Source organism: Dipodomys spectabilis, unplaced genomic scaffold (assembly GCF_019054845.1).
Source record: "Dipodomys spectabilis isolate Male_0828 unplaced genomic scaffold, ASM1905484v1 ptg000760l, whole genome shotgun sequence".
Taxonomy (NCBI): domain Eukaryota; kingdom Metazoa; phylum Chordata; class Mammalia; order Rodentia; family Heteromyidae; genus Dipodomys; species Dipodomys spectabilis.
Window position 1 is genome coordinate 23,288 of NW_024871437.1, and position 12,204 is coordinate 35,491.

General features: G+C 63.0%; 1 protein-coding gene across 1 annotated transcript in view; it reads right to left on the bottom strand.

Moving 5' to 3' along the window:
- Positions 1–221: 221 nt before the first annotated feature.
- The window catches only part of Afap1 (actin filament associated protein 1), an 85,122-nt gene continuing 73,139 nt past the window's right edge, over positions 222–12,204 (bottom strand). Inside the window, exons 12-17 of the mRNA XM_042672701.1 lie at positions 11,804–11,921; positions 8,837–8,951; positions 7,844–8,008; positions 6,204–6,394; positions 5,133–5,297; positions 222–3,992 (exon numbers count right to left, since the gene is read on the bottom strand). Coding sequence (XP_042528635.1) covers positions 3,966–3,992; positions 5,133–5,297; positions 6,204–6,394; positions 7,844–8,008; positions 8,837–8,951; positions 11,804–11,921 — 781 coding nt within the window. The 3' untranslated portion in view covers positions 222–3,965. The remainder of the gene's footprint in view (positions 3,993–5,132; positions 5,298–6,203; positions 6,395–7,843; positions 8,009–8,836; positions 8,952–11,803; positions 11,922–12,204) is intronic.

Below are 12,204 nucleotides of genomic sequence, written 5' to 3' on the forward strand. Positions count from 1 at the left end.
CCATCACCACTGCCCAGGATCTCCATCACCCCCACCCAGTGACCTCCATCACCACTGCCCAGGATCTCCATCACCACCACCCAGTGACCTCCACCCCCTGCGATTTCCACCACCACCACCTAGTGACCTCCATCACCCTTCCCCCGTGATTTCCACCAACACCCCGTCACCTCCATGGCATGGCAGTGTGCAGCTGCAGTCACCTGAGGTAGACACCAAGGCCTGGTCCACATAGTAGTTTTATTAAGAATACACAAATAGGTGGGTCACGCCACAGGGCGCCAGTCAGAGGCTACACGTGTGAAACTGTAGAAAACTCAAGTAGTAAAGGCGAGACTATAAACGGGGGTCAAGGCTGAAAATTAGCATCTCATGGCGATCTCTTCATAAAACTCTGTCCTTTATGAATTAAATATAGTGAGAAACACACTCAAAACATATTCACGTTTTTTCCTAATGGGCTCTAGCAACGTATTTAATAACAATAATAAAATAATAATAATAATAATTAAAAAATCTCTCCTGTTTCTTTGCCAGCTCCTTTCAAAGAGAATTTTAAATATGACTTTAGGTTTTTTTTTTAAATACAATCAGGAAATAATTACATTCTTACTATGAAGACATTTTACAACAGCTAGCCATGGTCAATGAATTCTGAAGGGCTGTTAAGGAAACGCTGGTGTTCAAATGCAGAATGTTTCCCTTCTCCGTGGAGAGCTAATTAACCAGATTATCGTCTTCAAAACACCTTTGGTCCCTGGGAAGCGCGGTGTCACCATCCCATTCTGAAATGACGGAGGCCCTGCAGGCGGCACGGGGGGCAGGGGGAGCACGGGGCACAGGGGCTGCCCGGGGGCTGCGGCAGGCCTCCTCCCTCCCGCCCTGGGCCCATGCTGGCCACACAGAGCCTCGCTGTCTTCCCCACGCAGGGCCGGGCGCCCGCGGCTCGGGCGCTGTGAGGGAGGCTTTCATGGTCAGTTTATTTCACAGTGTGGACCCGGTGCCCAGAGGATTAAGGAACAACGGGAACAAAATGGCTGCCTCACGGATCTGCAATCACTGCTCCCACCTAACATTTACTTTAGGAAAGAGGAAGGGAAAGCAAGAGCTTTCATCACGTCACCAGTGTGCGGTGTGCGCCCGCGGGCGGCGCTGGGAGGCGGCAGGGCGCGGCTCACGCAGCCGCTCACCGTGCCCCCAACCCTGCAGCGCAGCCCCCCCGCACACAACTGATGCTTCTCCTGCCCCTTTCATGGTAGCTGTGGTGCCGGGCAGGGGTGGAAGGTGGCTGTCTTGTGGCTGCCCCGCTGTCTCCCGGGAGCAGGGGGCCTTGGGCTGAAGCTACACCTCCCCAGGGAGGGGGTGGCAGGTTTGCTCTCTGGAAAGGGAGCGTGACCAGAAGCTTTGCCCACGGCCCATGCCTGGCCCATGCCAAGCTGTCCCTAAAGTCCTGCATGCGGATTCCGGCGGTGGCGGCCCGAGCGCAGGCCTGGCAAGGGCAGCCAATCTCCAGCCTGCTGGAGTGGGCTTGGAGACTTGGAGACAGCCCAAAGTAACTTGGGGACAAACAAGAGACAGATGTTGCAGACATCTGGGCTGGGCAGCCCGGGGCATGCAGGGAGCAGGCCGGAGAGACTGCGGCCCTGAAAGGGGTGGGGGGTCACATGGGTCCCAGAGAAAGGGTTCTGGAAGATTCCACATGGTAGGCCTATACAGGCCACTGTGACATGTAGGACCACACAGCTGACCCATATTGGTCACCGTGCAGTGCACGGAAGCGGAGTGACAGGGGGAGCCCAAGTCTGGGCCCAGGCGGGGAGTTCCTAGAAGACGTAAGAAACGCCAAGGGCATCCTTCCAAAGTGTGACTGGAGCGAGCACCAAGTAAGGAGGGGTGTGGAGTGACAGCTCGGCGCAGGGCAGCGCAGGGCGGTGCGGGGCGGTCCTTCCATGGAGACGTTCAGAGTGGCACTAGTCTGCCCTCTGCCCTGGCTGCCCAGGGCCACGCCCAGGCACGCAGTGGGAGGGCCACTGAGGGAGATCACCATCAGAACCCAGCAGGGACCCTGGGCGCGCTCCATATGTACACATATAAATTAAAACTCTGCTATTGAACATATACAAATAAATAACTTACTTTGAAGCAAATGCACTAAACAAACTTTCTGATCCAATCTAGAAATGTGAAGGGAGTGCGGGCGGGCGGGCGGATGCACGCACGGACACGGGACGAGGCGCGGGACGAGGCGCGAGCGGGGCCGCGGGAGCCCTTGCGGGCCGCGGGGCTCAGGATGTGTCTCGCCCGCTGCGCTCCTTCAAGATGACTGGTGACAGGAGTGGATAAGCAGATGAATTTTAAATGCAACACATGTGCGTCAGGAGCCTGGGAGCCAGGCCCGAACCCTAGCTCGGCAGGGCCTGCTGACGCCGACGCGGCTCTAGCACCCCACCCCCAGACCACAGGCGCTCACCTGCGCCGCCTCGACCCACACCGCCGGCGGGCAGTGGAAGCCTAGGACGGCTCTCCTGGCAAAGCAGCTTGCTGACTGGCATGGCCTAGGAGCCTGGGTCTGGTTAGCTCCATTCGGCCTGAAGGTGGAAAGGATGCACGGTTTCACCGACTCACAGGGGTCTCAGAGCACAGGGGGGTGGGAAGAGCTCTTCCCGTGGCTGGTGAGGACACGGGCCTGGGGGCCACCTGGCCCGTGCCTGGCGTCTCTGTACGGGGACCATAGTAAATGCTGGTGGCAGTGCCCTGCGGGTAGGGCCGCAGACACCGCTGACCCCTTGGGAGCCAAGGGGCTTCGTGGCAAATGGCTTTGCAGTGAATTCAAGGGCGCCGGCCGGGGCGCTCTCCTGCTTCTACGGAAGACCAAAGGCAGCAGCGGTCTGGAGGCCGTGCTAGGAACTGAGCCGGTCCTGACAGACGTGGGCATGGACAGGAGGCTGCCCGGCAGGCCCTGAAGGTGCCTCTGTCCTGCAACCTCTTCCTATGCAATCGGGATTGTGGGCGAATGGCTGGCTTTGTGTGGAGCACTGCTGGGTTCTCTGCTTTTGAGGGGGCGGGGGAAGCCCACACTTGCTACAGAGGCACAGCCGTGGAAAGTTCTGGCAAGTACCCTCTGGAGAGCACAGGCAGGGCCAGGCCTTGCGCGTGCCTACAGCGACCGGAGGCCCCAGGGCTATTGCACGGAGGGCAGGCAGAGGAGCTGGGGAGACCTGGGGCCTGGGTCTGTGTGCACAGGGGTGCAGGCAGGCACGTGGCCTGGGGCGCTCTCGAACGGCCCTTCTGGGGTTCAAGCTGGCCCAGGCCGTGGCTGTGAGTCCTGTGCTTTTTTCTTTCCAAGGGAGTTGTGGCCTCCACATCAGCCTCAGCCTGGAGGCTGTGGTGGGGGAGGGCTGGGGCCCCGGGCCGAGGGGGATGGGCACACGCGAGATAAGAATGCAAACGTGGCGGGGACGGGAAGGCCGGCCAGGGCATCTCCGCGCTGCCCACGGCCGGCGCCCGCGCGGCTGAGAGCTACACAGGTTAAAAAGAATGGCAGCTCAGGTCCTGCAGATAAAGCACCGCACCAACACAACGCTCGCACCGCGTCCGTGGGGCTGGGGGCCGGCAGCGGGTGCAGACACTGCCGTGTGGGCTGGAGGTCTGGGTGGACGAGGACCTGAGGCCGGCGGCCAGTCCGGGTGGCAGAGGGGTCCGAGGCTGTGACTTCTCCATCCGACGCAGGAGCCTCGTGCGACACGGGTCGCTCCTTGGTCGCTTCTGCGTTTTGACGATGAAGCCGGACCCCAGTCTTACTAGGAAGCGCTCTCAGGGGTGCCGCGGCACCGTAGGGGGGCTGCGCGTGAGCCGCTGGCATCGGCAGTCCATCGGCACTCTGCATCCGGCTGGCGGCTATAGCGCGGCTGTGGCACGAGGGGCGGGCGGAGTCCCTGGGTGAGGCCGGGGGCCCTGGCCTTCCTCTAGGTCCCATTCTTCAGCTCCCACTCCTGGGGGGAAGGAGAGCCATATCAACCTGCACACCGACCGCCAGCTGGCCAGCTCTCAGGACTGAAGGCCGGCGAGTGGCTGGCACCCACCATGACACAGAGGTTCCCCAGGACGGAACACAGTGGCCCTGGGCCCAGCACTTCCACTGTGTATCTACACCTATTCTAAAGCAGAGGAAGGGATGGGTGCAGTGGCTCACACCTGTAATCCTAGCCGCTCAGGAGGCTGAGATCTGAGGACTGTATTTCAAAACCAGCTAGAACAGAAAAGTCCATGACAGCAAAAAGCCAGAAGTAGAGCTGTGGCTAAAATGGTAGAGCACCGTCCTTGAACAAAAAAAAGCCAGGCGGGGATGAGAGGCTCTGAGCTCAAGCCCCAGTGCTGGTTTATAAAATGAAACGAAACTCATGGTGGGGGAAGGTGTCCACAGCGGGAGGTGTGGATAAACGGCTCACCCTAGGAAGGAAGGTGACAGACAGACAGACACCCAGTGCCGAGGCTCAGACCGATGGCAGAGCCGCCTGTAGCTCTGGTGTGCGTTTGGCCCGGCAGCCCAGCGCCAGCACCTGACCAGCACATCTTTAGGATGTCCCTGGGATGTCCCTGAGTGTCCCCTGCAGGGTGCCCTGCACACACATCTCCCCTCCCCGCTGCTGGGGACGCCCTGAGGGCCCGGAGCAGCACGGGAGGCGGCCTCGGCCCCGTTGCTCGGGACCAGGCCTCCATCGGGACTTGCACCACAGAGTCCCAGTGCGGTTCCAAGCCCGGATGGCCGCGCACTTCTGAGACGCCGAGGCTGGGCGTGGAGGGCAGTGGGTGCGATCCCGCCGCAGGACGAGGTCCCGTGGCGGTGGCGGAGGTTTCGGGTGTCCCCAGACCCTGGCCGAGGGCCGTGGCATAAGGGAGGCCCTTCTTCCCTCTGTGAAGCTCACTTACTTGGTCACTCGGCCTGACCCGTGAGCCCAGCCCTGGGCTGAGCCGGGGCGGAACGCTGGCTGAGGGCTCCGGCCCAACAGAGGCTCCGGCGGGGCCTGAGGTCTGGGTCTCGTTCACTGGCAGCCTCCAGCAGGGGCAGCCGGAGGGAGGCCGCCCGTACCGCGCCCGCTCCGCCCCGCGCCCTGGGAGGCCCGGGGACTCACCTTGGCCTTCTGCAGCACGTGCCCGCGGCAGGGCGAGCTGCCCGCGGCCGGCTGGCTCTTCTTGAGGACGGCGGCGCTGTTGACGGGCAGCGGGCCCTCGGTGTCGCTGGTGTCGCAGCTGGAGATGGGCGAGTTCTCCAGAGTCCGGTGCCGGAAGCCGGGAGACTGCCCGCGAGAGACGCAGTGAGCCGTGCCCCCGTGAACTGTGCCCCGACAGCCTTTCCCGAAAGGATCACACCCCACCCCTTCTCACCCTGCAGGGGCGGAACGGGGACCTTGCATGGTTTAGAACGAGCCCAACCACCCAGTCACCCACCTCCTAGCCCTGAATGCAGCATGCTCCAAAGAAGAGACCGGTGACCGGAAGGAGGACACAAGCAGGACCGCCACAGACAGTGACCAGCCCTCAGAAGAAGGCCGAGGCACGGGAGGGGGGTGAAGGGGGAGGGGGAGGCCAAGGCACGGGAGGGGGGTGATGGGGGAGGGGGAGGGGAAGGCCGAGGCACGGGAGGGGGGTGAAGGGGGAGGGGGAGGCCAAGGCACGGGAGGGGGGTGATGGGGGAGGGGGAGGGGAAGGCCGAGGCATGGGAGGGGGGTGATGGGGGAGGGGGAGGGGAAGGCCGAGGCATGGGAGGGAGGTGATGGAGGGAGGGGAGGAAGGCCGAGGCTGGGGGGGGGGGGGGGGGGACAGGGAGTCCTGTCTGCTTCCTGCGCTCGGTGCTGGCCCTTGCACGTGAGCTGGCCTTGGAAGGCCTCACTGACACCACCCTGGGACTACTGAGGCTCTTGGACCAGCGTCAGCCCACGATCACATCCCACTCAGACCCCGCGCCAGGCGGGGCATTAGAGTGTGCCGTGCCACACTTGCTGCCTGGGAGACAGGACCTGGTCCCACGAGGAAAGACCCTGGCCTGCTGTCAGCCATGCAGAGGGCAAGGCCCGGCATCCCCCTGCTTGAAGGTCTTGGTGAGGAGGCCAGTGTGCTGACGCCCACGGCCACGCCCAGCCGGGAGCAGGGGCGGCCTCTGGGATGCAGCACCTCCCCTCAGCGCCCCGCTCACCCCGGCTCACCTGCGGGCTGGATGTGCCGGACCTGGGCTCGATGGCCAGCCCCAGGGTGACGCCGCCGGCCAGGGCCTTCTTGAGGCTCTCCTTGACGGCGGTCAGCTCCAGCTCCAGGCTGACCCGCTCCGCCTCCCGCTGCTTACACTCCTCCTCCAGCCTCCGCAGCTTGTCCTCCAGCGCCGCCTGGGTCTTCCTGCCTAGGAGACCGGGACACACAGTGTGTGAGGCCCGGCCCCGCCCGGGGGACACAGCACGCTGCGGGGGGCCCCAGCGCACACGGCTTACACGAGGTGCATCTGAGGGTGCTGCTGACTGACAAGTCCCGAGGAGGCGGTGTGCGTGCTTCCCATCCACTCACCTGCCACTGGGGTCAGGCCACGCGCTGCCCCCAAGGGTGGCAGATACACACAGGGCCTGCCAGTGCCACCCACACCTGCACACTCTGTCCACACCAACATCCTGGGAGCTCTTCTGCAAAGCGCCGCCCTGCAGACTAGAGACCAGGCTGGGAAAAGCGGCTCCCATCCCCTGACTCCACACTGCTTCCAGACCTGTGCCACGCACTTCCCACTTCCCGCCAGCTCACCCTGCCCTGCACCGCCCCTCCTGCACCCCAGTTACCACCCAGTGAGCAGTCGGGACAGGTCTGCGCACTGGTCCGAGTGGTGTGAGGGCCTCAGCCTGGATAGGGGGTGAGGAGTACTAAGCTACCTAGAAGCTTTGGCCTCATATCCTCGGCTGGAAGAACCCAGACTGGACCAGGTCTCATCTAGATCTGGACAAGGTCTCATCTAGATCTGGACCAGGTTTCATCTAGATCTGGACAAGGTCTTGCCTAGGTCTGGACCGGATTTCATCTAGAACTGGACCAAGTTTCTCCTAGATCTAGACTAGGTCTCCCCTAGATTTAGACTGGGTCTTGTCTAATCTGGATTGGATCTTGTCTAGAATTGGACCCGGTCTCACCTAGATCTGGATCAAGTCTCATCTAGGTCTGGACTGGGTTTCACCTAGATCTAGACAGGGTCTCACCTAGATATGGACTGGGTTTCACCTAGACCTGAACCAGGTCTAGTATATCTGGACCAGGGCTCACCTAAAACTGGACTGGCCTGGTCTAAGTCTGGAGCGGGGCTCACCCCAGGGGAGGTACATCTAGAAACTGAGGCCAGGCTGTGAGAAACCCCTGCAGGGCAGGAATGCATGACCTGGGACCCCTTCCCCGTAGCTGGGCCTTACTAGCTGACCTTCTCAGCCGGCCTGCTGGCCACCCTCTTCCCCAATCCCTTTCAGGATTCAGCCTCGGCCAGACCCTTCATGGGAGTGGAAAGCAGGTTTGTGCTGTGAGGACCTGAGGGAGGTGCGTGTCCCCAGAGACCACCCCTCCTGCAGACACGGGCTGCTCCGCCCACACGGGGCAGCACCTGCCGAGATGGTGGGCAGAGGTCTTCCCTGTGGATGGGACCTGGGGCTCGAGCTGACAGCTTGGGGTTGGGCCTGGGCTGCAACAGGGCCGTTCATCACACGGGGGCCCGCTGTGGGCTGCCCAGCCCCAGGAGACAGACGGACGACACCCATCCCCAAGGGGGCAAAGAATGAGCTGGTGACCCGACGCCGCGCCAGCGGAGGGCAGGGGAGTGCCCTACCGGCGTTCACTTCGATGGCAGCCCTCAGGTCCTTCCGCTCCTTGCGGAGCTGTGCCAGCCTGTTCCGCAGCGCCTCCTTCCTCTTCAGCAGCTCCTCCTCTTTGGTCTGTAGCCGCTTGGCATCCGCCTCCACCCGGTTCTTGCCGTATTTGTACTGGTCGGCATCTGAACGGACAGTGCGGGGGATTAGCTGGCTCTGCAGAGGCCGTGCGGGGGTGCCCGGCCCTCAGTCAGAGGGGACCACAGAGCGGGGAGCTGTGTGGGCTCAGCCAGAGGAAGCCCGCAGCTGGTCGGGAGCAGGAGACGCGCTGGCCACGTTCTCTAAGACTAGCCACCACTCAATACACGAGCATGGAACGCTCTCAGAGAAGGCCACGGCTTTTCTCCCCCATGAGTTCCTCTCTAACAAGGCTGGAATCTGGAGCCTGTTATCCTAAGTTTGCCAGCCCCTGTCCCTCAGTGCCACAGCTGTTCTTGACCAGGACAGCCACCTCCCGACCTGAGCTCTGTCCCTGGCCTGAGTGTCCTCGCTTCTCCGCAAGGGTTTCTGGGATTGCTGCCTGGAAAAGGAGACCTCCCCCCCGCCCCAACGTGCTGGTCAGGGGGGGCTGGCACAGCACGGGGAACTAGGAGGAACGTGCTGGTCAGGGAGGCTGGCACAGCACGGGGAACTAGGAGGCTCTGTGAGGGTCCCAGGGACCTCCACTATGTCCCCAACACACTGTCCACACAGGAAAACTGCCAAGTCAGGCAGACTGTACTGTAACCGTGCCTGTCCCCTGCCAGATGGGAGCAGCGGCTGCTGCAGCCACCGTGCCGGAGGCTCGGCTGGGGAGAAGGGTATTCTCGGTATCCCACGCTGCCCTCTGCCCGCCAGGAGCGTGGCACGGTGCATGCGCACTGCGACTCTGCTGGCGGGCGGCTCAGACAGCACTGCCCGAGCCATGCCGGATGGGCAGGGGGGACCCGGGAAAGAGCGGACCCAGAACTCACTGGAGGCCGTCCGCTTCACGCCTGCTGCGGACTCTGCCTTTTTCTGCTGACTGCTGGGGGGCTTCCCTTTCCCGGGAACCCCGTTGGATGCCATGGGAGGCTTTTTGCCCTTGAGCTGTGGAAACAGACAGAACATTAAGACACAAGAACCTAACTTTTTTTTCCTCAGTGGTTTCCTTCAGCCTCTGACTCTTTATCTAGAACCCAGCTCAGGCTACGGGCAGACAGAGCGGGGCCGCACTCGGCCCGTAGGTGCTGGACCCTGGGAGGCTGGGAAGGGCCCGGCCCGGGCGCCCCAGGACCCCAGGAAGCCTGTGGTGCGGCTCCTGAGGGGCGCGGGGATGGGGGAGCATGCGTGTACCTGCGTGTGCAGCCCGACAGTCACCCTCCCCACGGAAGAGGTGTTAGTGACAGAGGGGGAGCGGGGCAGGCCGCCGGCCGGGGCCTTGCAGTGGTTAGAGCACAGCCGAGAAGCCTTCCTGTCAGCGGGGGAGGAGCGAGCAAAGATTCTCGGAGACGGCAAGTTATCGTAGAGGCCCGCGTTGTCGTACAACGCCTCTTCTCCCAGGCCTCGGCTGCGGCAGCCAGGAAGGCCGTCCTCCGGGTCCCACTGCAACACACACAGCTGGCGTTAGTGACCCGGCCTGGCCCGGCCGGCGCCAGCCAGAAATGAGAGCAGCACCCGAACACGCCACATGCAGGGACCCCATGCACATGCATGCACATGCATGCACGCACGCACGCACACGCACACACACACACACACACACACACACACACACACACACACACACACACACACACACACACACACACACACACACACACACACACACACACACACACACACACACACACACACACACACACACACTGGTCCAGAACCCTTTCCTAGGTCACTGGATAAGAACGTGCTTTGTTTTGCTGATTCTTCAAAGCAGAAAGGAGATGTTGATCTGAGCCTTGAGACTGGACAGAGCGTGACAGAAATAAGGAGGGGTGGTGACGGCGCACGCGGGGATGTGACCCAAGGAAGGCTCCACCCACGCCTCTGCACCCACGCTCTGCTCTCGCTGTTCCTTAGCTCGAGCCAGCCTTGGAGGGGAGGAAGCTGAGGCTGAGGTCAGCCACACAGTGAGCGAGAGGGCGCGCTGGGCAGAGCCCCCAACGGCTGGGGGCCAGGCTGCCGCTGAGCCTCAGATGGTTCTGGGGGGCCAGGGCTCAGAGCCCACCGAGGCTCCCCACAGCCCGCTCAAGCGTGGAGACTTTAGTTCCTGGTCGCTGTCAGCGTGCCCCAGGTCACACTTAGGCATTTGAAGCCCCGTGGGGAAGGTGGGTGGAGAGCAGCAGCACCGGCAGGGCAGGTCCCGAACAGAGGCGAGCCACGGCAGACAAAGGCACTCAGGGGCAGACACAGGTACAAAGCAAGCCGCCACTCCACCAACCACCCCCAAGGTATTTTAGGCTTTAAATTGCCGGGCACTTTAAAAAGGAAATATTAATTCATGTGTTCTGCTCATTTCCCTATTTTTATATCTCGCAGCAGTCCTTTCTCCCGACTGTAATTACAGCCTTTTGTGGCAAAAATAGGAAAGGTTTTTATGGCTTTGTGATCACTTCAGCGCGTCTGTTTTGGGCACGTTGGGGACTCTGTGCAACCTAAAAACAGCGCAGATAAATGGGTGCCAGCGTTCCGTGAGGACCTCGGGTGTATTCATCCAGCGCTCGTAACAGTCTAGACCAGACTACTGCTCTCCTCAGACACCGAGGGTGAAGTCACACAGACAACTTAGGACACAGTGGCCCAAGTTTCTAGACTAGAAGTGCATGTGTGCACTCTGACTCCATCCCGGTGAGCAGTGGGAAGCACATTAAATACCAGGTCTGGGTCTGAAATTGCAAAGGAAGCCCACCAAGGAGTTCACCTGCTGACACAGGCCGGCGCGGAGGGCAGGCCGACACAGGGAGCAGGCAGGGCTGGGGTGGTGGGAGCAGGCAGGGCTGGGGTGGTGGCACAGGGAGCAGGCAGGGCTGGGGTGGTGGGAGCGGGCAGGGCTGGGGTGGAGACACAGGGACCAGGCAGGGCTGGGGTGGTGGCACAGGGAGCAGGCAGGGCTGGGGTGGTGGGAGCATGCAGGGCTGGGGTGGTGGGAGCAGGCAGGGCTGGGGTGGTGGGAGCAGGCAGGGCTGGGGTGGTGGGAGCATGCAGGGCTGGGGTGGTGGGAGCAGGCAGGGCTGGGGTGGTGGGAGCAGGCAGGGCTGGGGTGGTGGCTCAGGGAGCAGGCAGGGCTGGGGTGGTGGGAGCAGGCAGGGCTGGGGTGGTGGGAGCAGGCAGGGCTGGGGTGGTGGCACAGGGAGCAGGCAGGGCTGGGGTGGTGGGAGCAGGCAGGGCTGGGGTGGTGGGAGCAGGCAGGGCTGGGGTGGTGGGAGCAGGCAGGGCTGGGGTGGTGGGAGCAGGCAGGGCTGGGGTGGTGGGAGCAGGCAGGGCTGGGGTGGTGGGAGCAGGCAGGGCTGGGGTGGTGGGAGCAGGCAGGGCTGGGGTGGTGCACAGGGAATAGGCCACAGAAGAACTTCCGCCCTGACTGGAGCCCGGGGGCGCCTGAGCTCCAGCCTCCCCTCCCTCAGGCCTCCATGGGGCGGACTTCCTGACAACACATTGCAGGAAGGGACTTCAGAATACCGGGGAAGTGAGAAGCAAAGCAGTAAGGAAAGAAGAGCCTAAAACATCTGGCCCTGGAGGCACTGCTCGCCTCCGTTTAGAAGATACCTTGGGCTGGGTGTCCAGTGTACATGGCCAGAGCCAGGGCACCCTCGGGGTGGGGGGCTTGCTGCCCTCCCGTCCCACGTCCAGGAACCCTGCGGGTGGCAGCGGCCAGGGCCCGAGCCGCGCTTGCTGGCCAACCAGAGAAGCTGCTTGGTGGAAGGCGCGGGCCCCGGGCGGAGGCCGCGGTGCGGGCAGGCACTCACCGCGCCATTGACGCAGGGGACGTCGTCATAGTGCAGCGCGGCCCCGCTGGGGTGGGCGTAGCCGTTGGAGGTGCTCCCCACGTACGGGCTGGCGGACACGGCGCGCCTGTTCATGAAGCTGCGGAGAGAGGGAGGGGGCGGTCGGGGGGGGGGGGGAGGCGGTCAGGGCGGGGGGGGGGGGTCAGTCAGGGCGGGGGGAGGGAGGCAGGCGGTCAGGGCAGGGGGGGGGTCGGTCAGGGCGGGGGGGGGTAGGTCAGGGCGGGGGGGGGGGGGGAGGCAGGCGGTCAGGGTCCGGGGGCGGTGGCTTTGTCCCCTCCTCAGCTCACAGCGGAGGGAGGCCCAGGGGCGCCGGCGTCTGCCCGGGAAGGGGGAGGGGCGGTCAGGGCCCCGGGGAGGGCAGG